This window comes from Monodon monoceros, unplaced genomic scaffold (genome assembly GCF_005190385.1).
Source record: "Monodon monoceros isolate NGI ecotype Baffin Bay Population unplaced genomic scaffold, NGI_Narwhal_1 Super_Scaffold_10, whole genome shotgun sequence".
In the NCBI taxonomy this organism is placed as follows: domain Eukaryota; kingdom Metazoa; phylum Chordata; class Mammalia; order Artiodactyla; family Monodontidae; genus Monodon; species Monodon monoceros.
This window is the reverse complement of record NW_021703766.1, coordinates 3,388,319-3,415,200: the sequence shown is the minus strand read 5'-3', so window position 1 is coordinate 3,415,200 and position 26,882 is coordinate 3,388,319. Positions and strand designations below refer to the sequence as shown.

At 60.0% G+C, this 26,882-nt stretch overlaps 1 protein-coding gene across 8 annotated transcripts in view; it reads left to right on the top strand.

Annotated features, from left to right (window-relative positions):
- The window catches only part of GSE1 (Gse1 coiled-coil protein), a 412,450-nt gene that overhangs the window by 335,717 nt on the left and 49,851 nt on the right, over positions 1-26,882 (top strand). For 2 of the 8 annotated variants that reach the window (XM_029211852.1, XM_029211806.1), the window contains exon 1: positions 24,634-25,578. The exons of 4 other annotated variants lie outside the window; for them this stretch is intronic. In XM_029211852.1, coding sequence (XP_029067685.1) covers positions 25,572-25,578 — 7 coding nt within the window. In that variant the 5' untranslated portion in view covers positions 24,634-25,571. Of the gene's footprint in view, positions 1-23,106; positions 23,159-24,633; positions 25,579-26,882 lie in introns of those variants that run through there. 2 more of the 8 variants (XM_029211816.1, XM_029211834.1) reach the window with 2 other exon arrangements.

Genomic DNA, 26,882 nt, shown 5'->3' with positions numbered 1-26,882 from the left:
GGGGCTGGATCCTCCCTCCTCCCTTTTGCTGATGGGAAAGAAATGTTGCCAGGGCAGTTTTGAAAAGGTGCGGGATAAAAGGTGTGATGAACTGAGTGGTTTAAGGGGAGAGGGTAGCGCCAGCAGCCTCCACCTGCTCTTGTCTCAGCAGCGGGGAGGGCAGGGTGCTGAGGACGTGCTTGGCCGGTGCGGGCCAGCCCCTGTGGCTCGGCCTGCCAAGCCCGTGCACCGCGGCATCCTGGGGTCCGGTCGCCTCTACCCGTTGGCCCCCAAGGGTAGCAGAGACCAGAGGCCTGTCTGGAATGTTCCTCGCTCTGCCGTGCTGCTCTGGCTCCTGAAAGGGCCCCATCCATCCACCTGGGGCTTCCCTTCTCCCCCCTCCCCTTTTTAGTGGCCCTCCTGCGTGGCAGCCAAAGTGGCATTTTTAGGATACCCAGGAATGGAGCCCGGAGCTGGGGTGTAGTAGCCATGCCGGGAGACACCAGCTGGGACGCCAGGGACAGCAGGGTCCTCTCCTGTGTGGCGGGTAGTTTCTGCAGACCCTTGCTTCGGCCCCTTGTTGGTTTGGGGGCGTTTTTCTCCCCAGCTGTATCTCCATCGGTGGGGGAGGAGAGTTTCCTGCCCTGCCCCAGCCTGAGTCTAGAACCCTCCCCTGTAATTGCTGTCTGGCATCAGGAGATGTTGGTCCACCCAGTTCTGGTGCTGGCTTCCCGAATGGCCTTGGGCAAGTCACCTCCTCTCTCTGGGCCGCAGTTGCCTCATTTGTAAAGCTGGTGGGATGACACTAGCAGGGGTCCTTCCTAAGTGCTTCCAAGCCAGGCACCGAGCCAGGTCCCCGGTCCACACCTCTTCTCACTCAGGAGTGTGACGTGGTGAGGACCACGGACGCAGGGCCGGCCTGCCTGGGTTCACTTCCTGGCTCTGCTACTTACTTAGCTGTGTGACCTTAGGCAAGTTACTGAAGCACTCTGTGCCTCAGTTCCCTTGCGTATAAAATGGGGGTAATAGAAGAACCTACTTCATGATGGGAGCAGGGCTTTGCAAGGATTAAATGTGAAGTGCTTAGAACATCAGATAGCCGTTATCAGCGGTAAGCAATTTTCCATCCGATACCTATGAAGGAAGACAGTACACATGAGGTGGCTGAGGCTTACCAAGGTGGTCGCTTGTTTCAAGACACATGTTCAAGGAAGGGCTGCTCAGCTGTCCCAGGGCTGCCGCAGCAAAGTACCACAAACTGTGTGGCTGAAACAAGAGAAATGCCTCCTCTCTCAGTTCTGGGAGCCAGAAGTCTGTGCTCAAGGTGGCTCTCAGCAGGGCTGGTCCTCCTGACGCCGTGGGAAAAGGGTCTGTTCCAGGCCTCCCTCCTTGGCTTGGAGACAGCTGTCTTCCCTCTACATGTGTCTGTATCCGACTTTCCCCTTTTTATAGAGACACCAGTCATTGGATTAGGGGCCCACCCTACTCCAGCATGACCTCATCTCAGCTAATGAATTACATCTGCAACGACCCTGTTCCCAAACGAGGTGGTACTCTGAGGTGCTGGGGTTGGAGCTTCAACATATCCACTTAGGGGTGAGGGGACACCGTTCAGCCCGTAACTGAAGCCCCACGTGGCGGGTCTTCCAGTTCTAAAACATGCGCGTGCCCTGGCCTCGCTGGGGGAGGGACCTCGCTCCCGCCTCCCACCCCCAGCCTCTCTCCTCCCACTCCTTTCTCTGGTCTTGCCCCACTGTGGGCTCTCCAGCAGCTGGCCCTGGGACGAGTGTTCTTCCAGGGGCTCCCAGGATAGACTCCCTCCTTCCGGAAGCCCGGCCGCCCCAGCTGTCCCACTGCCAGGCTGCTTGGCCAAGAGTCACAGCTGCTCCCAAAAGGTGCTCCGTCGTCGTGCTCACTCTCCTGCTCCGTGGCCTCGCATCCGGGGGAGCATCCCCTCTGCCCACCTCTGGGACCAGCTCTCACACAGAACCCTGGCCACACAGCTGGGTGCAAAGGGACTGCTTTCTCCCCGTGTTGCAGAGGACCTTCAAGCTTCTACCCCCTCTCCGTCTCATGCACTAGTCATCCGTGGCCCCGGGCCCCCCCGCAGCCCGCGAGACCCCCCAGCCCCACATCACTCCTCCTGCCCGGTGGGAGCTCCTGGTAGAATGCACAGTAGCTAACTTTTTAAGTAATTCCAGTAAGCAGCAAGGGAGAAATCAGTGCCCACAGCTGCCAGGGGTCTTGATGTAGCTGGGTTTTATTGAACTGCCTCAGTTCAGTGTGTGGGTTGGTTGAAGTCTGTCTTTCTTGTTGGGCTCACATCACCCCTCCGAGGCATGGAATTGGGGGGCAGCTCCATCACTCACAGGCTGGAGAAGACGAGACTAGGGGTGGCCCTTGGCCCAGGCGGGGATTGCTGGCTGCCGGTGTCCCTGGAGGGATGATGAAACCCCCCGCCCCCGGGGGCATCTGGAGGGCCCGGCTTCGGAAAATGAAAAAAAATAACTAAAAAAGAGCAGGCGGGAGAAATAAAGGGGGAAGACAGCGGTGTGGAGCCCCAATTGCGAGCAGATGGTACTGGTATTAGGAAAATGAAAATACATGCAGTAAATTCGCTCTTTGCCAGTGTTAATTTCTCATCCCAGGGTAAAACCTTCCCCCCGGCGCAGCCATGCCATCTGCATGTTCATGAAACACATGGCGGCAGAATTGATGGGGCAGCAGTGTGCATGTGGGGCTCCGGGTGGTCGGGCTCCGAGGGGGGAGGGCGGGGGACGAGGACACACCTGCCAGGGTCCTGGGGATTAGCTGGTGTGCTTCCCACCTTAAGCCCAGGTACGCCCAGGGACACACCTGGGTGCAGTAGGGCTTCTCGGGTCAGGCCCATTGTAGGTTTGCCCCCATCGCTGAGCAGAGGCCCGGGGAGGGGGAGGGGGAGGGGGAAGCTTCAGGACCCCAGGAAGGTCTCCCACTTGTCCCCAGGGAGCCAGTACTAACAGGGCTGGTGATCCCCATCTCCCCACCCCCATGCCTTCCTGGACTCTCCCTTGGGCCCCCTCCCCCAGGCCTTCCCATGTCTGGGCCAGTAAAGAGTTACAGTTTTGTAGGACAGGCAGCCTTGGCCCCTGCTCTGCAGCTGGTCGCTTGCGTCCCACTGGGTTCCTGGCGGGAGGGCAGAACCTTGCACCAGCCGGATGCCCTCGGGGCAGGCAGTTGTCGGGGAGAAAGGACCCCCTTCCACCCACTTTTCAGGATGTAGTGTGCCCTACAGGGCGGCAGGGCTTCAGTCCTGCTGCGTGGAGGGTGGGCCTGTGAGCCCCTGGGGCCCCTGGACTCAAGGGGACACTGCACATGGTCAGTGGATGACCAGTGTCCCCCCGACCGCAGCATCCGGTGCGCTCCCCCCTTCCTCCCGCTGCGTGCCTTGGGGGCCGGTGGCCCAGCCTGGGCCTCGCTGTCTGCTAATTACCAGTGTGGGAATGGCTTTATGGTCCTCCGGGGCCCTGAGAGAGCCCCCCACATCTGGTCAATTAATGCTGAATCTGTAATTCGGATGACATACAACCCCAGCCAGCTCTCCAAATGAGGCGATTAAAAGGCTCTTCTCCTCCTTCGCTGAAGAACAAGCAAAACCAGGACCTTCTTTATTTCGCGGGATTGATGGGCCCTGCCCGTGACCTTTGGTAGGACAAGAAGTATTATCAGAAATACTTCTGTGTTTCCCGACTTTGCAGGCTGCATAAATCTCCTATCAACTCAGGCAGGCGGCGGAATCTGCCGCCCGCTGCCGTTATGAATACGGAGCACTTACCCGGAGGAGAGCAGGCCTTTGTCAGGCGGGGCCCAGGGGAGGGGAGGCGAGCGCCCGCGCCCCGGCGGTCGCCCCCAGCTCGGGCGCGCCCTTCGGGCACGGTTGTCCTGACCCCCAGGCCCTACTCGCCTCCCCGTCTCAACTCCGCCGCCCTCCCCTCGCCCCGCCTGCCCCGAGCCTCCGGGCCAGGGCTAAAGAGCGCCTTGCTACAGATTTCTCATCTCGGGTTGGGAGTGTGCTAGCGCCTGCCCCGAGGGCGCGAGACCCAGGCCAGCCGTCCAGGCCTGCTGGGGTGGCGTCTAGGTCACGTAGGGCCCTGTTTCTTAGTGACAGGGGTGGGTGGCTGGGTCCCACGTCCGCCCCCACCGAACTGCAGACCCTCTGGTGAGGCTACATTGGGTGATAGCGGAGAGGGCTATGGGCCTTCGACCCAAGGCAGTGGGCGGGCGGGGCCTGGACGCTTGATGGGGGCGGGGCCCGGGTGGGCGGGGTCTGAGCCGCGGGCCGGGGGGGCGGGGCCTGGGCGTTTCTGGAGAAACTCTAGAAGAGCCTTGGCCGGAACCTGGTGTTTGAGTTTCCCTGGCATCTCTGGAAGGGGGTGGGTCTCTGCTGTTTGTTTACTGATTCATAACACTTATGAAGCATCAAATGTGAGTGTGTGTGAGTGTGTATGAGTGTGAGTGTGTGTGTGTGCACGACAGCGCATGTGTGAGAGGGTGTGAGTTCGTGAGTGTGGAGGACGCCGAGCGCGGACACGGGAGCCCGTCATCCCTTCGAGCTCAGGCCTGGCTCTGCGGGCCTCAGCAGCTCACTTTCCTCTGGGAACCTATGTCTTACAGCCAGTGAAATGGGGACACTCCTGTCCCCCAGGAATACTGCATGCGCTGGGCAGCTCGGTAGAGGGGACTTAGGACGGCATTCTTAGGGGACGGGACAGACTCACAGAACTGGACCAGGGGTGGCACGTGGCCGGGTGCCCTTCTGGGGACAGTGGGGGGTCTCAGCCAGGCGTGCGGGGCAGACCCTTCACCCTGCCGTTTGGGGTCGGGGCCAGGGTCACCGCTTGTGTCACGGGGGCCACCTGGGGCCTGGCTGGAGAAGGGGCCCTGGCCACCCTGCTCCTCCTGCTGAGCTGCAGGGGGGGCCGGACACAGGCTCGGTGTCACCTTCTGCCTGTTCTTCCCAGTGCGTAAAGACACATTAGGGTCACAGATCCCCGACGTTATGGCACAACTGGGGTTATCCTGACCATCTTCGAGCTGAAGGTCCATTGCTTTCATCAGATCCTCAGGAGAGCACCTGACCCCAAAGTGCAGGGCCCTCACTGGGCAGCCCCTGGCTTAGTCCGGGGGTCCCAGAGGCCTCCTGGGAGCCGGATTGTTGAGCCAAAGTTTTCTCCGAACTTGCTAACCTCCCCGCCCTCTCCCCCCACACACAGTGGAACCCAGGGCCCTGACTCAGAAAGGGAGGAGGTGAAGATGGCAGTTCAGAGGTGAGACAGGAGGGTGGGGGTCCCTAGGGCGTCCCCCACTCCGCCCCGGCTCCCAGGGGCTGCGTCTCAGTAGGGAACTGGCTTCTCTGTGAATAGAGCCATCCCTCCTCCTCCTGGCCTCGCTGGGCTGGGGGTCATGGGGAAGCTCACCCGGGCGCAGGCTGCCGTGGGAAGGGCCTCCCCACCGGGCACTGAGATGGGCCCGGGGCCCGTGGACCTGCTGCTGGCAGGCTGTCGGGTCAGCATTCAGAGCTCACCAGGACTGTGGCTGCTCCTTCTCCGTTTTCCACATTGGCACTGTCATCCTTCTTAGGGGACGCCTTGCATTCGTTCTTGCCTTCCAAAAGTGAAGAGCCAGGTGCTGCTCTAGGTGCTGGGGGTTCATCCATGAGCAAAGCAGGTAAAAATCCTGCCTACCCATACCGTTCCCTGGAGCAGAACTGTCGGTGCAGTATTTCAGGATGATGGAATGTTCTAGATCTGCGATGCCCAAATCGGTAGCCGCTGGCCACGTGTGGCTGTCGAGGATTAGTGAGACTGAGGAACTGAAGCTTTTGTTTGATTTGATTTGAATTAATTTGTATTGCAGTTTAAGTGGCACCTTGGCCAGCGACCACCCTCCAAAAAGTGCAGATCTAGTGGAAAGAACACCCGGGTAGGAACTGATTTTCTATGTGGTTTTCCTTTTCTGACGCCCTTCCTATGTCTCAGTGACCTTCACGTGTGTCTGTGGGAGGAGGGTTTGCCCCCCCCCCCACCATACTGCAGGGGGAGGAGGGGAGGAGCTTTCCTGGCCATAGCGCCCCTCCTCCGCTTAATCACAGAAGATGCAAAAATGTCACTGCACCAGAACACAGGTTCTTGAGAACAGGGACCTCCTCTTATGTTGGTTTTTATATTTAACTTCCAGCCCCAAACTTGGCATTTCAGGGGCTGCTCAAATATCTGTTGAATGAATCAGTGAATGACAGTCCCAGCTCCGCCGTTTGCCAGCTGTGTGACCTTAGGCAAGTTACTCACCCTCTCTGTGCCTCAGCTGATGGGAATAATGGTAGCGCCAGCTCTCAGGGTTGTTATGAGGCCGATGGGGTAAGACACCCAAAGTGTTTGGAGCAGGATCTGGGACCAGTGCTCTGGAAGTTTCTGCTTTTAGTAGTAACAGAGGAAACCAGTGATGATTCCTGGCCATCTCTCCGGGTCGCTCCTTCCTCTGCTCAGCTGTCTCAGGGGCAATCTGGAGCACTTTTGGATGTTGGCGCGTGTCCCCCACACCTTTAGAGTGGCAGAGGAAGGAGGAGACATCATCTCCAGTTCCTTTGTTTGGACACCGAGCCCGAAGACAGGTGACCAGGCTGGGACCACACAGCTGCTTGGTCAGTCACGGAGCTGGGACTGATCCTGGGTGTCCCGCGTCCTGGTCTGGTCACTACCTGAACAGACCTGTCCTCACCGGCTGAGAGCTGCGCACATGCACAGCCTGCCCTGCCCCCTCCAGCAAGGAACCTGCCCTGGCAGGCTGGGGGCTCAGCGCAGGTCCGGAGGCTGCCTGGGCCGGCCCTGCAGGCCACCACCTGGGCAAAGAACCTCATTAAGCCTCAGTTTCCTAATCTGTAAAACGGGCCCGCCTGGTGCCGTGCCTCCAAGGTGGTGATGAAGAGCAAACAAAACAATTCACAGCAATGCGCTGAGTCTGGGTCCGGTCCTCGGAGAACCTTGGAAAGTCACCCGCATCCGAGGGTCCAAGTCCCCTCCCCTCCCCTCCCCTCCCCTCCTCGGAGACTCCCCAGCCACCACTCACCTGGCCTTGGCTTCGCCTGGCCTTGGTCTTGGAGCCTCGCCTCGCCCTGTCCAGCCTGGCCTCCAAGTCGCCCTGGGGGGTGCGCCCCCTTCCCTGGCCCATGTTCTCTGCAGCTCCCGTCTCGACAGCTGCCCTGACTTTCCCTCTCCCAGGGGCCTGATGTCATCACTCGGGCAGCCTGGAGGCCTGGCGGGGAGGTGCGATTCCCACAGCCGGATCCCCTCCCCCACCCTCCCTTATCCCCTTCCCCTCCATTCTCTCTCCTTCCTGCTTCCCATCCTTCGTGACCCCCCCAGCCTGGCCCCTTAGCCTCCCCTCTCCTCAGGCCCCTCCGCTCCCCCTGGGGGCTGCCCTGTGCCAGCTTCTGCCTGTGTGAATGTCTAATCTCCAATTTTATTCGCTGGGCTCCAGCCCATTTGCATAATCCACATAGTCACTCTGGTTTTAATTGCCCACAACTCTGCAGAAAGATCATGTGGTTAAGTGGTAAATCATAATTAGATAAATAATTGGTTTGGCCACAGCAAGCTGCTTTTGTTACACCTGCCATCTGCTGGACCCGTTTTTTCTTCTGGCCAGAACAATGCGGTTCTGATGACAGAGCATGCTGCTTCTCTCTTATGGGGGGCGGGGGGGGGGAGGGGAGAGCCGGGGTGGGGGGGCGGGCGGGGGGGGGCTTGAATGGAGGGGCTCGGAAGCAGAGCCTGGAAAACTGCCTGGTTGCTGGGGTCCGCGCCTGGCCTGCGTCTCCCTCTCCAAGCGGGCGCACCACACAGTTGCCATTCATTACCAGCTTGGTTAATGCAGCCGAGTGGCAAATTTGACTTCTTTGCAGAAAAGGCAAGGAGGAGAGGAGCCCAGGGGAGGAAGGGACCAGCAGGGGCTGCCCCAGGCCTGGCCTGCCTGCGATTTGTCGAGTGGCCCTGACAGCCAGGGCAGGAGGCCCGACTTGGAGGGCCTGGGCCCCGTGCCGATGGGGGCAGGTGGGCAGAGGTTAGAACCCGCGGATATCCTTGCGCACCGCGGTCAGCTTCTCCATCTGCTTTCCCGTGTTCCAGGCCCCATCTGTGAGCCCAGGAGTCTCTGGGGGAACTGGGGATCCTGGGCCGGCTGGGTGTGGCCGGGGGCCTTCTTCAGGGCTGGCCTACCTTCTCGCTTTTCTTCCACCCAACCTCAGTCCCCTGGCCCACCCGGAACTGCTTCAAATTATCCTCACTTCTCTCACTCGCTCGTGCAGTCATTCAGCAAACGCCCACGCTTCTTCCTCCTTGGTGAGCGTAAGTTTGAGCATTGGTCCCTGTGAGTCACACCTCCCTTTGCGACTTGAGGAAGGTCCGTGACCTCCTGGAGCCTGTTTCTTCGTCTGTGGGACGGGGATCATAATTGTCCCTACCTGTGGCCTGTGGGGGCATCAAAGGACATGATGGGGATAAAGCCCGTCAGGCGACGCCTGCAGTAAACAGATGCCTAGGACGTGTGGTCGCTGGGGTGCGGTGCCGGTTAGGACCGCCGATTAAGGGATGGCTGTAATGGAAGTGGCACCCAGTGTGGTGGGAAGGACCCAGGGGAGACGGGGCTTGGGAAAGGAAGCCCAGGTGATAAAGAAAGGAGAGGAAAGGCAGGAGCCACCCAGACCCGGACATCCCTGACTCCAGGGCACCCGTGTTTCTGCTCAGGACAGACAGGCCCCTGCAGCCCCGCCCCACACGGCACTCTCCCGGGAGGCTTTGCCCAGGTCTTAAAGGCTGGCCCATTGGCCTCGTGTGTCTAGTCTTCCGGAGTTTGCATCTGCAGAAACCCAGGAAGCCTCCTTTCTCTGTGGGGCTCAACTTCTCCTTTTCACCCTGACAAAAGGCACCCTGAGAGCTCCAGGCCCCTTCTAGAGCGAGACCTAGCGGGGGAGAGAGGACGTGCCCTCCCGACTGAGGACCCCTGGGCGCAGATTGCTGGCTCACTGGCCTCATGGTCTTATTGACCAGAAAATACTTGTATCTTCCCGAAAACCCACTGAGGTATGTTGGGAAAATTCTGGACATGGTCCATGTGGCTGGGATTTTGGAAAGCAGACATGTCCTGTGTTTTTCCATCTATCATGTCCACCCATCCATGATCCATTCTCCATCTTCTCCCACTCTCCGTCCCTTCCTTCCATCCATCCATCCATCCATCATGCATCCACCAGTATACTCACCCATTCATTTATAATGTCTATCCTTGGTCTAAAGGCGGGACTCTTTCTCCTTACCCACTGCCATGTCACCCCTCCCAGGAAGAATGCCGTTGCTCTTCTGACGCCGTCATGATGGTCCCCCTGCCTGGTGAACCTTAGCTGCAGACCCCTGTCACTAACTTGAGAAATGAGGCCTCAAAACGATTCCCCGGGGAGGATTTTTTCTCAGACTCCTGAAATGTTTCTAGACTACAGCTTTCCAGGGGACCCCTGCTGGGGCAGCTGGGGGTCTGAACTCGCTGTAGCTATAAGCTCTGGATTCTCTCCTAATCAGGTACTCTGCCTTGTTTTGTCCATGGGCCCACGTGTACCTCTCAGACCGAATATCTCAACCTTTGGCTGGGAAAATATGGTCGTTTCTTATACTCTACAGCTGTGTTTTCCAGTGTGGTAGCCACTGGCCACATGAGGCTATTTAAATTTAATTTTTTAATTTTAAGTTAATTAAAAGTTAAATGAAATTAAAGATTCAGTACCTTGGTTGCACTGGGCACGTTTCAAGTATGCAGTGGCCACACGTGGCTGGGGACAACTGCGTGGGACAGCTCAGATACAGAACACGTCAGCCATCGTGGAAAGTTCTATGGGACAGTGCTGTTCTAAGTGTTTACTCAGGCAGTCTTTTTTTTTTTTTTAATTCTTGGCTGCGTTGGGTCTTCGTTGCTGCACACGGGCTTTTCTCTAGAGCGGTGAGCGGGGGCTACTCTTTCTTGCGGTGCGCGGGCTTCTCGTTGCGGTGGCTTCTCTTGCTGCGGAGCACGGGCTCTAGGGCGCGCAGGCTTCAGTAGTTGCGGCACGTGGGCCCTAGACTGCATGGGCTTCAGTAATTGTGGCTCGTGGGCTCTAGAGCGTAGGCTCAGTAGTTGTGGCGCACGGGCTTAGTTGCCCTGTGGCGTGTGGGATCTGCCCGGACCAGGGCTCGAACCCGTGTCTCCTACATTGGCAGGCTGATTCTTAACCACCGTGCCACCAGGGACGTCCCTCAGGCGGTCTTAAATAACTAAAAGATGGGCCGTCCTCAGCCGTTACTGGCCTCGAGTTAGATTTTCCTGGGTTCTCCTGATAGGGGAGGGAGGACTGAGCTGAGAATCAGATTTGAATTTCACCTTGTCTGTGGTGCTGTGTGACTTGGATTTGATCACTTAATCTCTCTGGGCTGTAGAGATCAGACTTGCGGACCTTTGGAAGAGGGAGTGTCCTTCTGTCTTGGAATGATACAGAGGAAGGTGAGACGTGGGCCAAAATAGATATGTAGTATTCCCTAGGCTTGTTAATAACATAAAACATAAAAATGGCTGTGGTTCCTTGGAGCCGGTGCTATACAGTTTCAGGGCGAAGCGGTGTGTGAGGGAAGATGTTTTTCTTTCTCTCACTCTCTCCTCCTCCCAGGCATGTGTCCCACCTCCTGTTTCTTCACTATCTCATCTCTCAAGAGGGGAGCCTGGACACAATGATCCAGAAGGTTCTTTGTAGCAGATCCCTGCTTTCTGGGTCCCTGTGGGCTGCACTGGGATTTGTCAGCACCAGGTCTGGGCCGGTCACTCCCAACAGCCCCCGCCCTGCCTCTTGTGCCCTCTCCACCGTAAATCGTTGCCCTGACCATCAGGCTGCTGGCTTGGGCCACCCCTAGAGCCGGGTCACCGTGGGGAGGTGGAGAGCATGCTGTGAGCCTGGGTCACCCCCACCAGCAGGCCTCGGCTTTCACAGGAGCACCCCTGCCCCCAGCAGGGTCTGGTTTTCTGTGTCCTACCTCCAAAAGACAACGCAGGTTAAAAACCAACTTTGATCTTTCAGGACTCTCCAGTATAATTTACAACGTGCTTAAGAAAGCCCCAGCACTGCTAATAGCTGAGCAGGGACACCTAATCCCCCTCACCTGGACACCCCGCTCCCTCAGCCTTCTTGGAGAATCCTGGCTCAGGCCAGGGGAGGGAAAGGGGCTCCTGGGCGGCCCCCCATGCGGGATGCTCCCCCAATAGCTGAGCGCTGGGGATGGGTGGCTTGGCTGGTCCGAATGAGCATGGAGATCCCTCCTCCCCAGAGTTCTGTCCAGACGGGCTCGGCGGTGCCAGCCCTCCTCGTCTGCATGTGGGGTGCCCCATGAGACCTGCCCAGAGCGGGCCCTGCAGCCCCTGATCGAAGCCACGGGGATGCTTGGGGTAACCGGCAGCGGGTGGCGTCAGCAACAGCAGTGTCTGCGGGCCCCTGCACGCAACCTCCTTCCTCCTACTGCCCCTAATTATTTTTCTTGGATGTCGTGAATTAAATCTTCCCGTAACCACAGGAGACGTCTCTGGGTAGGGCCCCGCTCACACCTCCATGCGCCGATAGAAGTTGTTAAACGAATAATGTTGACTTACGCTGGGGACCCAATTCTCTCTGAATATAATTCCCCTTCGAGTTCCGGGGAGCTTCCTGCAGAAATCGTAAAAATAATAAATACGTCTCCATATCAGAGGTTGGTAATGCTGCTTCGAATCCTTTTGGGGGAGAGAGGCGGGGAAGAGATAAATTAAAAGTACTTTTTTTTTTTTTTTTTTTTCTGTACCTGGGCCTCTCCCGTTGCGGAGCACAGGCTCCGGACGCGCAGGCTCAGCGGCCATGGCTCACGGGCCCAGCCGCTCCGCGGCACGTGGGATCTTCCCGGACCGGGGCGAGAACCCGCGTCCCCTGCATCGGCAGGCTGACTCTCAACCACTGTGCCACCAGGGAAGCCCCAAATTACTTTTTAAAAGAAGGTCTCTCCACAAGTCAGACGACAGAGGCTGGGGTAATGTGGTGGTTCTCAAAGAGGGAGCCCCGGGGCACCTCCCTCAGGGGAGGAGGGCGGGGCTACCTGTTGAAAACGTGGATTCCTGGGCTCCCCCCCAGCTTGGTCTGTGGGTGATGGAGGTGAGGGCGTGACCCCTGCTGATCTTGTTGTGGAAAGTGAAGTTTGGAGATTGTGGGTTAATAGAAAGAGCAGCGGGGTGAGTCTGGAGAACCGGCTTCCTGCCCAGGGCCCGATCTGGCCAGCTGTGACCACGCGCTCTTGCGTTTCACCTCTCTGGTGGGCTCTGCGTCTGAAGAGTTGCCAGGAGTGGGCAGCTGGAGGCGCTGGGAGGAACACTTAGCTCAGGACCCTCCCCCTCCCCCTCCCCCCTCCTGTTCCTCCTAAGATCCCAGCCGGCCCAGCACCGCCTGTGAGGCTCACAAGCTTGTCGCCTGCGAGACAGGTGAGCTTGTCGCCCCCGCCCATGGGCAGGGCTCTGAGGCGCTCCTCTCTGTAAGCGAGGGTGGCCGCCCTCCCCGCTGTGATAGGCCCGACCCAAGCGGGCAAGGCCCACCCCCCTCGGGAGCGTCTGAGGCCTTGATCGTGTGCCCTGGCTCCCTGCGCGCAGAGGGCCTCCAGGTGTTGTGTAAGCATTTCCCCCGAGGGCTCTGAACAGCCGGCTGGAGAGACACTGGGGTCACCTCGAAACGATGTGGCTTCCAGCGGGGCCTGCTCTAACGTCCCACCTCGCGTTATTAACGGTGCTCGCAGATGGGGTCAGGCGGCGTGGGGACTTTTCCAAGGTCACGAAGCAATTTGCCGGCTGAGCCAGGAATAGAAGTCCTGAGCTCGGCTGTGCTAACCCTGGGCTCAAATTGCTAGCCAGGCAGGTCTGCACGGGGAGCTGGGTGCTGGGGGGCGGGGGGGGGGGGAGGGAGCCACCAGGAGTCCTATATGTGGGCCAAGAGGAGGGGCTGGGAGCTGTCATCCCGAGTTGACGGTGAAGGCCAGGCTGAGAGCTCTCTCCAGTGTCCCTGTCCTTCCTGGGAGAGGAGGCTGTTGTGCGCTCTGAGTGAGAGGTTGGTGTTGAGTGGGGATGGCCGGGTGTGTAGCTGGGAAGGTGCCAGTGGCGTGCCTCTGTGTGCTCCCTCTAAGGTCATGTGGGAGCCTTCGACGAAGAAAACAGCGACAAAAAAACCCAGCTTTTGCTTCCCTGGTGCCTCTTTGCAGAATACTTTTAACTACTCTCAGGGAGAGGGATTGGCGTGGCATCGCCCGATGTAGGATCCGAGAAGGGCCGATGGGGAAAACCCGCCCTCATCTGCCCTGGAAAGGCGCTCAGCATTCTAGAACCAGAGGCTGTATATTCCGGGAGGTTCCTGTTTTGGGCTGAGTTTATTTTGGGGGAAGAGGGATGCGCACAGCGTTTGTTGCTAACGAGGGCTCGAGTCCTCAGAGGGGCTCCTTCAACTCATTTAGATGGATTCAGCAAACATCTGTTTAAGGGCTTGTGAAGGTCCAGAAATAAGGACGGCTGTTTCCTCTCCACCATTGACTCAGCCTTGGTAAGCCCAGGGCAGAAAGTAAAGAATTTGAAATTTACCCCCGTGGGAGGGAGAAGGTCCCTTTCCGCTAGAGGAGGTTAGAGCCGCATCCCGGAGGACTACCTGGAGGAGGTGGAATTTAAGCTGGGGCCTGAGGGAAGAGGTCAGCAGCAAACAGAGGAGCTTTAGGAGGGGCCAGGGAGGGTGCCCCCAGTAGCAGGTAGAGCTGGCCTTGAAGGTAAGGAAAGGAGAGGGGCTCTTAATCTAAATTACGCTGTCGAGAGAGGGTTGGGCCGGGGCACAGCTGGGATGGGAAAGTGTGGCGGGGGCCTTGTGCGTGTAGCCGCTTCTAGAAAGGCCTGTGCGTGGGAGGGTGGAGACGTGGGCTGGCTGGTACCTGGATTCGCAAGGCATGACCTGGGAAACGGGACCCTGAGGTCTTGACGGCTGGAGGAGCCCAAGGAGGTGAGGGCAGAGGGCTGGGGGGAGGGCAGCCCAGGAGGGGCCCCGGGGGCCTGTCAGGAGGGCACAGTGAGGAGACAGTGGACGTGGAGGCTCTGGGCGCCTTTGCGGGCAGCGTCGCGGTGGGACTGGGCCAGGGTCTGGGTTGCAGAGAGCCGGGGGTTCAGGCAGCAGGGGCTGGGCCAGCAGAGCAGCCTTTATGGCAGGTGGAGACATGCAGCTGGGAGGAGGTGCTTCAGGGATGGGGGCTTCGCAGCCGAGGCTGCAGAGCCACAGGAGGGAAAGAAAGCAAAGGCCCTTCTTGGAGCAAACAGGTAGAAGGTGAGAGGGGCGCCCCGGGCAGCAGCGCCCTCACCCGACCTACCACTTGGGGCCCCCCTGCAGACACCCAGAGTATCTTGGGCAGCGGCCATGACCACCGGGACTTCCAGCGGTGAAAACGACACTTTGAATGAAATCCTTTCTCCTTGATTGTTTCTATTTGTGAGGCCAAATTATAAAAACATAAACGCAACGAGAGTTGAGCAAGCGGGTCCTTGCAGCCTCCGTGAGCCAGTGGAGATGGGGCCCAGCCTTGAGCTCTCGCCCCTGGGGTCCCTGGCCTGGCCGGGAGGTGCCGAGGTCGCATGAGGACTGGTCATCTGCCCACACCAAACTTGCCCAGTTGGCAAGTGATAGACGCATCTGGGATTTGATTGTCCAAGTGACGGTTTGGGACTTTAATGACAGGCAGTAGATAATGAATCCAGAAATTTGTCAGGAGCAGGGCCACCCTGAAAGGATGGTGAGTGGGGGAGTGCAGGGGAAGGGAGGACTGACTGAGTGTGGGTCTAAATGAGGGCTGGGTTCAAACCCCAGCCTTAGTCTCCTGCCCCGAGAGCCAGGCCTAGCACGTAGTAGACACTCAACAAACGTTAGCTCCCAGAGCCCCAGCTCCTGCCAGGTGGAGCGGGGCACGTGGGGTGGGGGAAGCACCCTGCACACACGTGTGCAAATCCTCAGGCCTGTACAGATGTCGGTTTTCCAGGGCGATTCGAATGTAAAGAACTTTGAAAGCTTTTAAACGTGCAAGGAAAATTGGGGAATGGAGACCTGAAATAAGTTTCCTTCTTTTTTTGCTACATGGGGTCTTGGTTGCTGTGCACGGGTTTTTCTCTAGTTGCGGCGAGCAGGGGCTACTCCTCGTCGCGGTGGGCGGGCTTCTCATTGTGGTGGCTTCTCTCGTGGAGCATGGGCTCTAGGCGCACGGGCTTCATTAGTTGCAGCGTGTGGGCTTCAGTAGTTGTGGCTTGCAGGCTCTAGAGCATAGGCTCAATAGTTGTGGCGCACGGGCTTAGTTGCTCCACGGCATGTGGGATCTTCCCAGACCAGGGCTCGAACCCGTGTCCCCTGCATTGGCAGGTGGATTCTTAACCACTGTGCCACCAGGGAAGCCCCTGAAATAAATTTCTGAGGATCCCTTCAAGTTGGTGTGGGTGTCAGTGGCGACCCTGCAGGCTCGGCAGCCTGGGTTCTAGAACATATCCTTCTCCTGCTGCTGGGCAGGGTCCTGTAGCTTCACCCTGAGCCCTGTCCCACCCAGATCAGCCCAGACCTCGTGGTGACTTGCTGCCCCAGGGCTCCCCTGGGCCTGTGGCCTGTGTGGCCACCTGGCTGGGAGTCCAGGCGCCCTATTCTCTGAGCTGACAGACCAGGAGAAAGGAAAGCCCCTCACCTGGTGGAGGACAGGTGGTTAATTTTTTCTTTTTTTTTTTTTCGCGGTACGTGGGCCTCTCCCTGCTGTGGCCTCTCCCATTGCGGAGCACAGGCTCCGGATGCACAGGCCCAGCGGCCATGGCTCACGGGCCCAGCCGCTCTGCGGCATGTGGGATCTTCCCGGACCGGGGCACGAACCCGTGTCCCCTGCATCGGCAGGTGGAGTCTCAACCACTGCGCCACCAGGGAAGCCCCCACGTGGTTAATTTTTACAAAGAAGGGTCGTTCCTGAGAAGCTCTTGAGGGAACCACCTTGATTTCTGCATCTGCTGGGTGTCCAGGCTCGGAAGGAGGAAGTGTGCCTGCTGCCAGCGCGGATGTGAGGGGCTCCCGGGCGCTGTGGCCTCCCCGCCACTGAGGGCCCACTCTGGCTTCCGGTCAGGGGTCCAGGATCGGGGACTCCGCTGTCACCAGTGATCTCTGGCGGGCTTAGCTTCCCTGGAGGGGAGCTGCCACCCCCCCCGCCCCAGCTCCCTTCCTGTCCCCCAGGCCTGCTGCAGGCCACCACTGGCCGCTTTCCAGCCCAGTGGCCAGGTGGCGGGAGCCGGGGACAGGTGTGTGCCTTTCGGCGTCCTCACCTCCAGCTGCTCAGCACTCGCCGGGGCCAGGCCTGCCCTCCCCGAGGCCGCAGAACTGTTGATGGGGACAAAAAAACACAGATGGGGGAAGGACACTGCGAACCCCCCACCTCGAGGGCGCAGAGGTCCCTCCCGCCTGTAGAGAGACAGTGCCTAGTGTGTCTTGTGTGTGTGTGAGGGTCGGCGCCGAGCGTGGAAAAACGCCCTGGGAACAGAAACGCTTGAACCTGACGGGTTTCCCTCATACTGCCTGAGAGTCGCGAACAGAACAGCGTGAAAGGGAGTTTCCAGGGGATGCTGGTCTCAGGGGCATCTGCGTGGTGGCTTCTCCAGAAACTGCAGGCCCTGCCTGTCCCAACATCAAGCAGGGGGCGGGGTGGGGGGGGCCTTCACATTGGATCTTTTTTTTTTTTTTTGAATTGAGATAAGATTTACACAATGTAAGATTAACCGTTTTAAAGTGAACAAATTCAGTGGTATTTAATCCATTCGCGAAGCTGTGCAACCATTACCTCTACCTTGTCGCGAGACGGGTTTTTTTTTTTTACCCCAAAAGGAAGCCCTGTATCTGTCAGCAGTCACTCCCCCGACCCCTGGCAACCACTCACGTACTCTCTGTCCCTGTGGTCTGGCCTGTTCTGGACTTTCCTCTGGATGGACTCATACACTGAGTGAGTGGCTATCTGTGTCTGGCTCCTTTCACTCAGCCTACTGTTTTTGCAAGGCTCATCCTCGCTGTCACATGATCAGTCCCTGCTTCCTTTTCATGGTTGAGTAATATTCCATTGTGTGGATAGACCGCAGGTTTTAAAAATCCCTTGTCAGTCGCTGGACATGTAGGTTGTTTCCGTTTTCTGGCCATTTTGAATATGCTGCCACGAACATTCAGGTCCAAGGTTTTGTGTGTGTGTTTTCAGGCCTCGCTGTTCATCCACATAGGAGTCAGTGTCAGGACTTCAGTCCTTTTAAGGCTGAATAATGCACTGTATGGACAGACCACACACTTGTGTATCAGTCATCTGAGGGAGGACACTTGTGTATCAGTCATCTGTGGGAGGACACTTGGGGTGGCTGGGTAATTTTTAGGACACATCTCTGAAAAGGAAGTCAGGACTGGGTATTGTCAGCATTTAAAAAAATGACAGGGCTTCCCTGGTGGCGCAGTGGTTGAGAGGCCACCTGCCGATGCAGGGGACGCGGGTTCGTGCCCCGGTCTGGGAAGATCCCACGTGCCGCGGAGCGGCTGGGCCCGTGAGCCGTGGCCGCTGAGCCTGCGCGTCCGGAGCCTGTGCTCCGCAACGGGAGAGGCCACAACAGTGAGAGCCCCCCGTACCCCCAAAAAAAAAAAAAAAAAAATGACACAGCCGAGAACCTTTGGTGGCCCACTGGGTCCCACACTTCTCTCTGGCTCTCCTGCCATCCATCTGGCTACACAGACCCTGCAGGTGACCAGCCAGTAGAACTGACCCTGAAGCCAGCACAGGGCTGTGCCCAAAGGCCAGGCCTTTCGAGAGAGCAGGCCAGCCCAACGCTGCCTGGTCCCAGACTCCGTCGCAGGCCCTGATGCCCCCCAGTGCCGATGTGGCCTCCCTGCCCGCCCGTCTGCTTCCTTGTAAAACTTTGTTTGCTGTCTCCTTCTCATCCACTTCCTCCGCAGGCCAAATGTAAGTCGTTCTGTGGAGCTCCAGCTGTGTTCCAGGCACGATGCAAGGCTCTTTCTAGCTCATTATCTTGTTTAATCCTCACCTTAAAGCTGGGGAAGGGGTCGTGCTGCTTGCACGTCAACAGCTGGCAAAAGTGGTGCACAGTGAGCAAGGTGGCTCTTTGCCCGGCCGGGTGGCCGTCACTCAGGCCCAGGCCGGTGTCTGTCCTTTGCCCCTCTCCCCTCCACTCTCGCCTCCCTCCCACATGCCAGTGGGCGCTCTCAGAAGCCGTGTTTTGTTTTGCTTTGTCTCTGGCCGAGCTATGCTGCTTCTGGGATCTCAGTTCTCCGAATCTGCGCCCCTGCAGTGGCAGCGTGGAGCCCTAACCACTAGACCGCCGGGGAATTCCCAGAAGCCATGTTTTGACATTTGTTTTTTGGATGAACCTGGAATGAAGTTCACACCAAGATGATCAGGAAGTCGTGTTTAGGAAGAGATGGTGAAAAGATCTGCCGAGGGTGTGGGGGTTCCGTGGCTGGAGGTAGAGAGTGGTGAAGCCGCAGGACAGTTTCATAGCTGCTCGGGGCCTTGAACGCCAAGCCAGGACGTGGCCCAGGAGCTGAGCGGGCACTGCTGGGACTGGAAGTGTTTTCCTGATGGCAGCAGAAGTGGTGAGGACACGATGCTCCAGGGCAGAGGGGATGCTTCTGGTGTGGCGTTTGCTTAATTGGCATTGTTGAAAATTACTCACGTGCCGTTGATTTCGGCCACATACTCTGCTGCCGCCCCCCCCCCCGGAAGTTTGCTCCTGCCCTGGAAAGCAGAGCCTGGGAGTCTACACTGCACGCCCCCTCATTTGCAGGCCTGCCAGGTAGACGGGCCGCGGAGCTGAGATCTCATGAAAGCCTGCTAAAATAAGACCACTCAGGAACATGTTCTCTCCCGGCTTTACATCACAAATGTTGACAGTAGGAAACGGCGGCCAGGTTTCTCTCAAATATGAAAAGTGGGAACTAGGCAGGCGAAGAAATGAAGACCCGGCCCCCTCAACCCCAGACAGCAGCCTGGAGGGGGAGGGGCCCTGCCAGCCCCCATTTCTCCATCCGGGCAATGGGGTGGCACTGCCCCAGGGGGCTCTGAATACAGACGGGGTCAAGCACGCTCCCCCTGCTGCACATTTAGGTGTGCATGGCGTGGGGAAGAGCCCGGCCTTCTGGCAGACTGTCTTCTTGCTGGAAGCTGCAGCCTGGGGGCCACTTCCCCGCGACGCGACGCGACGGCTTGGGGAGAGTAGCCTGAAGCTCTGCCAAGGTGGCTGGGGGATGGGCAGGGGCCAAGGCAGGCCCACCACGAGGGTGTGGACCCCAGCCCCGAGTGCTTGGCCTGGAAAGGCCTCAGGACTCCCACGGAATGCCTGGGCTCCCGGGTGGGCAGGGAGCTAGGAGGGTCTGTGCTCAACCCGTGGCAAGGCCACCCAGGCCTGCGTGCATGGCTGGTATCTTGCAGGAAGTAGCAGGGGCGTTGGGAGGGGGCAGGGAGTCGCCGGTGGCAGAGAAGTTCAGAACTACCAGCCCCAGGGCCTCCATGGACCCCCAGCAGCCCGTGAGGTCTCCCCCCAGCGCCGCCGCCCACCCGAGAGTCCGAGCACCCCCCTCCATGCATCCTCCCCTGCCTGGGCCTGGCCTGCCCTATAAAGTTGAAAGGTTTTAAATGCAAATATTTCTCTTTTATAGGTGCCAGCTGTCTCCAGAGAGCGCGTTTCCTCGCTGCTGCTCGACTTTATTGTCCAATTAGCTTCCCAAATCTGGGTACTGGAGAGCCTGGGGGGCTAGAGGGGTGGAGGGGGAGGGGAGCGCTGGCTCCTGCAGCGCCTCTGGAGCTGGAAGCTGCCCCCCGGGGTACTGTGTCGGGGGTGGGTCAGAAGGGGGAGGGGTGGGGGGAGGGGAGTGGGCATCCCTCCCGAGGTTGGGTGGGGGGCACCCTTCAGATTCTGGGCTCCAGGAGAAGAGGCAGGAGCTGGAGCGGGGTCAGTTAGTGGGTATTCTTCTATTAGAAAATAAAAATAAAAGCAGCCGGCCTGGCGCGCACACTGGCTTCCTTTGAGTCGCTCTGGAGTGTCGCCCCTCCCCGCCTGCTTTCTAGCCGCGCTGCGGCTTCCCCATTCACCGGGGCTCGGCGGCTCACAAAGCCGGGCAATTAGAATTGAAAATCTATGCAAAACAGCTGTTAACTGATTGTGAAGGAGTGCAGCTGTGAGGGGGGTGCAGCTTTGAGGCCGGCACTGAAAGGGCAGGAAGTGTCGGGGCAGCCCTGGGTTAAGAGGCCAACTCCTGCCACCTCGTCCACCGGGGTCGTCTGGGCCCGTGTTCCTTGGGGGTGACCTTGGCTACTGGACAGCCGGCTGAGATGGCGAGTCGGTGGAGGCTTCCCAGGCCAGGCCTGGATGTGCCCCTGTGTCCCTGGAGAGCCCGGCTCCTCCCTGGGAGGGCAGAGGGGGAAGGGGAGAGAGCTGCCATGGTTTTCCTTCCCTTTATCCTTCCTGCGGGTCTGCGTGAGATGTGAACGTGCAGAGGCTGGGGCTGTGTCACTGCTACGAGACGAGAGTCCCTTCCCCTCTGGGTACCCACTGTCTCTTGGGGGTGTGTGGGGAGGGGAGTCTGGGGCTCCAGCAATCACTGGGGAGGCCCAGACACCCCCAGTCCTGCCCCCAGCTCTTGCTAAGTGTGCTCTTTCCTGTCCCTGACCCCAGACCATAGCTCCGTGGGGTGGCCTGGGAATCTGTATTTCACACGCTCTCCCCCACGCCCCCATTATCCACGACCGCTGCCCTGTGCGATCAGCATCTAGGAGTGGGACGCAGTGCCTGGAGAGAAGAATTCCAGAGGCGGGGATGGGAAAAACCTCCTTGGAAGAGATAAGATTTAAGCCGGGCTTTGAAGAATGGAGAGGATTTCTGGGCCAGTGATAGCTGGCTGGAGAGAGAAAGGGGACTTCGGAGTGTAAGCGATGGAGGTTTGGCGGCAGGGCAGGGCAGGAGGGGCTGGGGCTGGAGGGGGCGGCTGGGCAGGCCCCCTGTCCCTCAGCCCTTGAGGCGCCTGGGGGTACCCTCTGCGCTGGTAGCCTTGGGGTGAGTGGAGCACACATGCAGAGGGACTGAGCAAATCTCGGGGCTCTGGGTGGTGGGTCCCCCAACCCTCCTGGAAGGGAGGCTGATTTTCGGACACCAGGACGGCCAGTTGGAGATGCTGCGACACCCCCCCTCCCCCCGCCCCGCTGCCCCTGCCCGGCCCTGATACATCTACAGCAGGTAGCTACAGAGAAATGCTGCTGGTATAGGACAACCAGGGTCTGGATCAGGCTTGGATCGAATGTGTGTGCCCTAGGCAAGTTAATTAACCTTCTCTGGTCTCTTCACCGGGCTTTGTGATGGAGGTCAGGAGGCCGCCTTGCAGGGCCCGAGGGGATTAAATGACAGGAGCTGAGCAGCTTTGGCACGTGTTAGGTGTTTGGTAAATGGCAGAAATGGACCTCCCTTCACACCCACACTGACGTCCAGGTCCCTGACGCTTGTTTGCCAATCAGGTGCTGAATGGGGTGGCTGGGGTGATGGGAAGATGACGGTGACGTGCAGCCCTTATGTGCTAGAACACCTGGTTCGGGTGGACGACACAGCCTGAGTCCTGCTGACCGCAAAGGACGCAAGGTGATAACGAGCAGGACGCAGGATTCCCTTCCCTGGTATCCAGGGCCCCTCATAGGCCAGGGGCTGGATCCGTGCTGGGACTCGGTGGTGCCTCCGTTCCAGGGAATCTCACCTGACTAGTAGGTGCCCAGGTGGTGGTAGTGGTGATGGGTGAGTTGCCAACCTGCTCTCCTGTCTTTCCAGTTCCTTGCTGCCTTGAAGTGCTTCTCCTGTCAGCACCTACCCCCCACCCTCCACCCCGGGGCCTGGCATTTACAGTTCTGTATCTGGAAGGCTGGTGTGTTTGTTGAGTGACTGAATGCCCACCGTGTTGGTTAGAGGCATGCCTTTCTTTCAGGCAGATCCCTTGTCAGTTGCCTCAGGGGGTATGTTTACGGGGCTCCTGGGGCTTTTCCTTAACTGAGGGCTTTCTGATTTCTGCTTCCTGCTCCAGGAAGCACGGTTCAGACTGACCTGAGTCTGGGGGCGCGGGCAGGCACCCACCAAGCACCCCGTTGCCCCTGGAGAAAAGGAAGCAGGAACCTGGTGAGCAGGGTCATCAGGGCAGGTGTCCCCACTCTGGAAAGCGTCCCCATACGTCCCACCTTAGAACTGACCCTGGCCTTGGGTAAAACTTCTGCTTTTACCCTGAACCTTCTTTTTCTGCCCGGTTTCCAGGCATATGGGAATGAGGGAGAGGAGGTGCAGAGAAGGAGCGTTTTGCCCAGGGAGGGCTGGGAATGGCTGCGGGGTGGGAGCTGCCACCAGGAGGGGAACGAACGGCCCCGGAGGGAAATGGAGGGCGGCCAGCCTGAGCCCAGAGTGGCGGGAAATTGAGTCCAGCTACAAACCTCGTTAGCGGGGCGCGCGCAGGCTGCAGGAGAGCAATTCCCACCCTTAAACTCAGAGGCCGTGCTCCCGGATTACTAATTTCCTCAGGCCAGGCGCGCTGACAGTGAGCGTCATCCATCTCCGCTCTGCCAGCCCCCCTGGTGGCCGCCAGCATTTTCTGGGCCAGGGCGCGCAGGCCAGCTCGCTGCTGCCCCCCGGCGGTCGCTGGGGATCCCTGCAGCTCCCTTCAGCCTCCGCGGGCTGTTCTTGGAAAGGGAGACTGCAGGTGTGAGCCTCTCCCAGCACAGCTCCCATTGCACCAGCATGCACGTGACCTTGAGCAACTCTGGCCTCGACTTCCTCATCTGTGAAACGGGGATCAGGCTACCCCTCTCGCAACGCAGTGGAACCAGATGTCTACAGGGGAGGGATCTGCCAACACTAAAAACTAGCCCACAAAATTTCATGTTTGGCCATCGTGGTCCTTCTCAAACAGGTGGAAGAACTTGACCCCCCGCCCCAAACCACCACCACCACCACCACCATCACGAGGGCCTCCCCAGGGATGAAGGGAAATAAACTCGAGCACCTCGTCCTGGTGAGAGAGATTGGGAGGTGGGGCCTGGGTGTAGGGACCTGGACAGGGCTGGGAGGAGACTCCGGTCCAGGTGCGAGTAGTTTCATTTGTAAGTTACTCCCCTCCCCCCGCAGCCTGTAACCCAGGTGGGAAAGGGTTGGAACCGCCCCCAGAGGTTTTTAATTTTGTTTTTCAGGCTCTAGGCCCGTTGTTGAATTCTCTAACTCCTCCCTCCCCTTCCCCCTCCCCGAGACTCCCGGCGTGGACGGAGGCACCCCCTCCTGCGCGTCCCGGCCGCGGTGAATCTGCCGGCCATTGCTAAGGATAAATTACCGGAGGCCGCGCTGCGGAGACACCGTGTGGTGCGTAAATTAAAGCGTCGTCGGGCGGAGGCCTAGGCCCGCAGGAGGGAGGCGCGGCCCGGAGCGAGGCGGGTGGTGAAGCGAAAGCGCCCCTCCCACGAGGTGCCAGGGCCGGCCGGCGCCCAAAGGTAGAAGCCAGTAACGGCCCCCGGCTCGGCCTCGCAGGTCCGTTTCCTTTTTCGTTTGTGGTCGGCCAGGAGCCTTGTGCAAGGCGAGGGGCCGATCCGCGTGCGCTCGGTGGAAGGTGGAGCAGGGGAGTGGGTGGCTTGGCGGCGCCCGTCTGGGCCCTACCCCTAGTCCTCCAGCGGGCACACAGGCGGGTTCTGCTCCCCGCTGGCGCGGGCTCCGACTGCTCCAGGCCCGCCAGCGTCATCGGGAACAGATGGATGGGGGGTGGCAGGCGCCCAGCGCTCCCTCCCGTCGCAATCCTGACTGGCGCGGGGAAGGAGGGAGAGAGGGAGAGAGAGGGAGGAGGGAAGGCGGGGGAGGCTGGGCCCGCGGGGACGGCTGCGTGCGCGCCTGCCAAGCGCGGCGCGGGCATGTCCCGGGGCAGGTTTGGGGCTGGCAGAAGCGCGGGCTGGCACCGGCGGCCGAAAGTTGAAACCCGCAGCGCGGCGCAAGGGCGGCCGCTTGGGGCGGGGGGTGGGGCGGGGAGTGGGTACTGGTTTGCCTCTGGGCTCAAAAGTATGAAAGCTGTAGAGGATTTTCAAAAGAGGATGTACGGGGAGAGACCCCGGGCCATCCGAGCAACGTTGGGAGCTTCGGACGCGCGGGGTCGGAGCCCCGGGCGCCGGAATGCGCCAGGGCCAGGGGCGTCGGGCGAGGCCTGCGCCCATTAACCCGGCGCTTCCGGGAGACGCGGGCTGCGCTGGGGGTGGGCTCGAGGCTGGTCGTCTGCGCTCGCCGTCGGTGGGGGCGGGGCGGAGCCCGGCGTTGGGGGGTGGCTGGGGCCCGCCATTCTTCGCCGTGCCGCTTGTGGGTGCCCAGGAATTTCAGGACGCTCCCTGAGTCATTCTAGTCTGTCAAGTGCCTGGGTGAGGTGGGGGGGGTGGGTGCCAGGAACGGGGAGGCGTTGCTCTGGGGCCGCAGGCCCAGTGGGTCGTGCCAGTTTCTGGAGCCGGGCGGCCTCGCCTGTGACCGCAACCCCAGCTACTTAATGACCCCCCGGGCGGAATGGCGCCTCCGTGGGCTCTCCAGCCGCTGGGACGTGGGTTCTTTAAAGAACTACCCCCTGCCCTGTGGGCTTCCCAAAAGTTCTTTCAAACGATACGGGAAGGCGGAGTTCCTAGAATTTAGGGAGGAAGGAACATAGGCCCCAGTTCTTAACATTCAACCTTTTCGAGGTGCGGCCGAAAGAGGGGTTTGGGGAAGATAAACGCACAGAGCCGACCTTGTATCTCCCTCCCCTCCCCCAACACAGACACCGGCTCCGAGAAAGTTTTCCTCCAAAAGGTCTCTAGAGCACGTGAGTTTATCCGTCCACTCCTTGTTGGGCCTGCTTTGTGCCAGACACTGTTCTAGGCGCCGGGGAAGCGGTCGTGAGACGCAGGGGCGCTCCTCGCTTGGCGGGCGTGTTGCAAGTGACTGCTCCCTACTTTTGGAAGCAAGTGCCTAGTCTTGGACACCAGTGTATATGGGACCTCTGAGCAGGCGAGCCAGGGGCCCCCGGGAGCCTGAGGGTGGCACTTCCCCTACCTCCTAGTGTCCTCGGCTCACCTGGCCGGCCTGGCTGGGGAGGGGCGTGTGCCCGCGCGGGTGTACCCGGGCGCTCGTCGGTGCGCGCGCGCGTGTGTGTTTGCGGCTGAAACCCGACACCTCCCGCTGGCTGAGGTCAGGGAGCCGGGAGCTAGCCAGTGGCCCGGGAGTGGGCGGCGTTGCGCTTGGGTGTGTCCTCGGCGGCGGCGACAGCAGCAGGTGTTTCTTGGCCGGGGCCCCGGAAGCTCCACCTCCCCAGCGGGCCCGAGCCGCCGCCGCCGCCGCAGCCGCCCCGGGTGAGATAAGCAGTTTAGACAAACACTGGGCGACGGTGGCTCCAGCATGTGTCAGGCGAGGCGGAGCTGCGGGGCCCTGGCATGAAAGGTGAGAGCGCCGCGCCGGCGGGGGGCGGGGGGCGGTCTCCGCGCTCGCCCCCCTCTCCAAGTTCGCGGGTTCCGCTGGGGCGGCAGCCAACGGCTCCGGGGCAACTTCCCCCGGAGTGTGAACGGCGATAAGAGCCAGGCGGGCGGGCTTGCGACCAAAGGTCCCCCCGCCCGCGGCGAGTCGTAGCCTGGGCGTCCGGGCTCCAGGCGGGGGCTCGGGCCGCCGCGGGGCTCGCGCTCGGTGGCTGCGTTCGGCGAGGGGCGCTTAGAGTGTGCTGCGCGTGGGGAGCAAGGGAGCTGGGGGGCTCTCGGTGAGCTGTCTACACTCCGGCTCCGGAGTGAAAACTTTGCGGCGGCGGGGGAGGGAGCGAGGGGGGGCGGCGGTACGCCCCCGCGGCAGGTGTTGGCGGCGGCTTGGGGGGGCGCTTGCCCGCCGGAGCCGCACGTTTTGGTGTTTTGTCTTTCTCTCCTCCCCCTTCCCTCGGAGCTAGGGAGACCGCCGGGAGGGCGGGACTGCAGCCTCCGGGGTCTCCGACCCCCACGCCCTGCTTCCCAAGGGCGCGCCCGGGGCTCCGGCGCTTCTTTCCTCCCTCTCCGCTCCCCCCGCTTGTTGGAGCCGTTCCCCTGCCCCTCCCCCTGCTGAAGATGGCTGCCCCAGCCTCGGAGGTGGGAGGTGATTGCATCCGCCGCCCCCCACTCGCACTGTCCTTTTTCCCCTCCCCGGCCCTTCCTGCTCCGCCTGGATGCGTCTCCCCGCCCCCAGCCCGGCGGCCGCGCTGATGGGCGGCCAGTGGCCCGACCGAGTGGAGCCGATTCAATTATATTGCAGCACCAGAGACACCTCCTCGGCCGCCCGCCCGCCTGCCTCTCCAGCAGGCTAATTAAATTCCCTTCGTGGAGGCGGAGCGGGAGTTGGGCTCGCCCTCCCACCTCCCCCTTCCCGCTCCCCCTCCCGAGCTGGGGAGGAGGGGGGAGGGACAAGGGGACCACTTAGAAGTGTGCAGTGGAGACTGAGGCGCAGGTCCCGGGGAGAAGGGGTCGCCCGGATTGGGTGAAGTGTTGCCGCGACACCCCACGTGATGGGCCGGGGTCCCTTGCTGGAGCGCCGGCTTTAAGTTTGGAGGGCTGTGCGCACGCGGGGAAAGCACCTGCCCGCCGGCTGGGTGGTGGATACCAGCCGAGTTGAGTCGATTTGGTTCTTGTTTTGTAAACTGGTCTTTGTCTGGGGAGTGCGTCTAAAATACATTAAACCCTTGTTAACCCCTGCAGTGCCTTATCTGGGGCCCACACAGGCTGTGGTTTGGA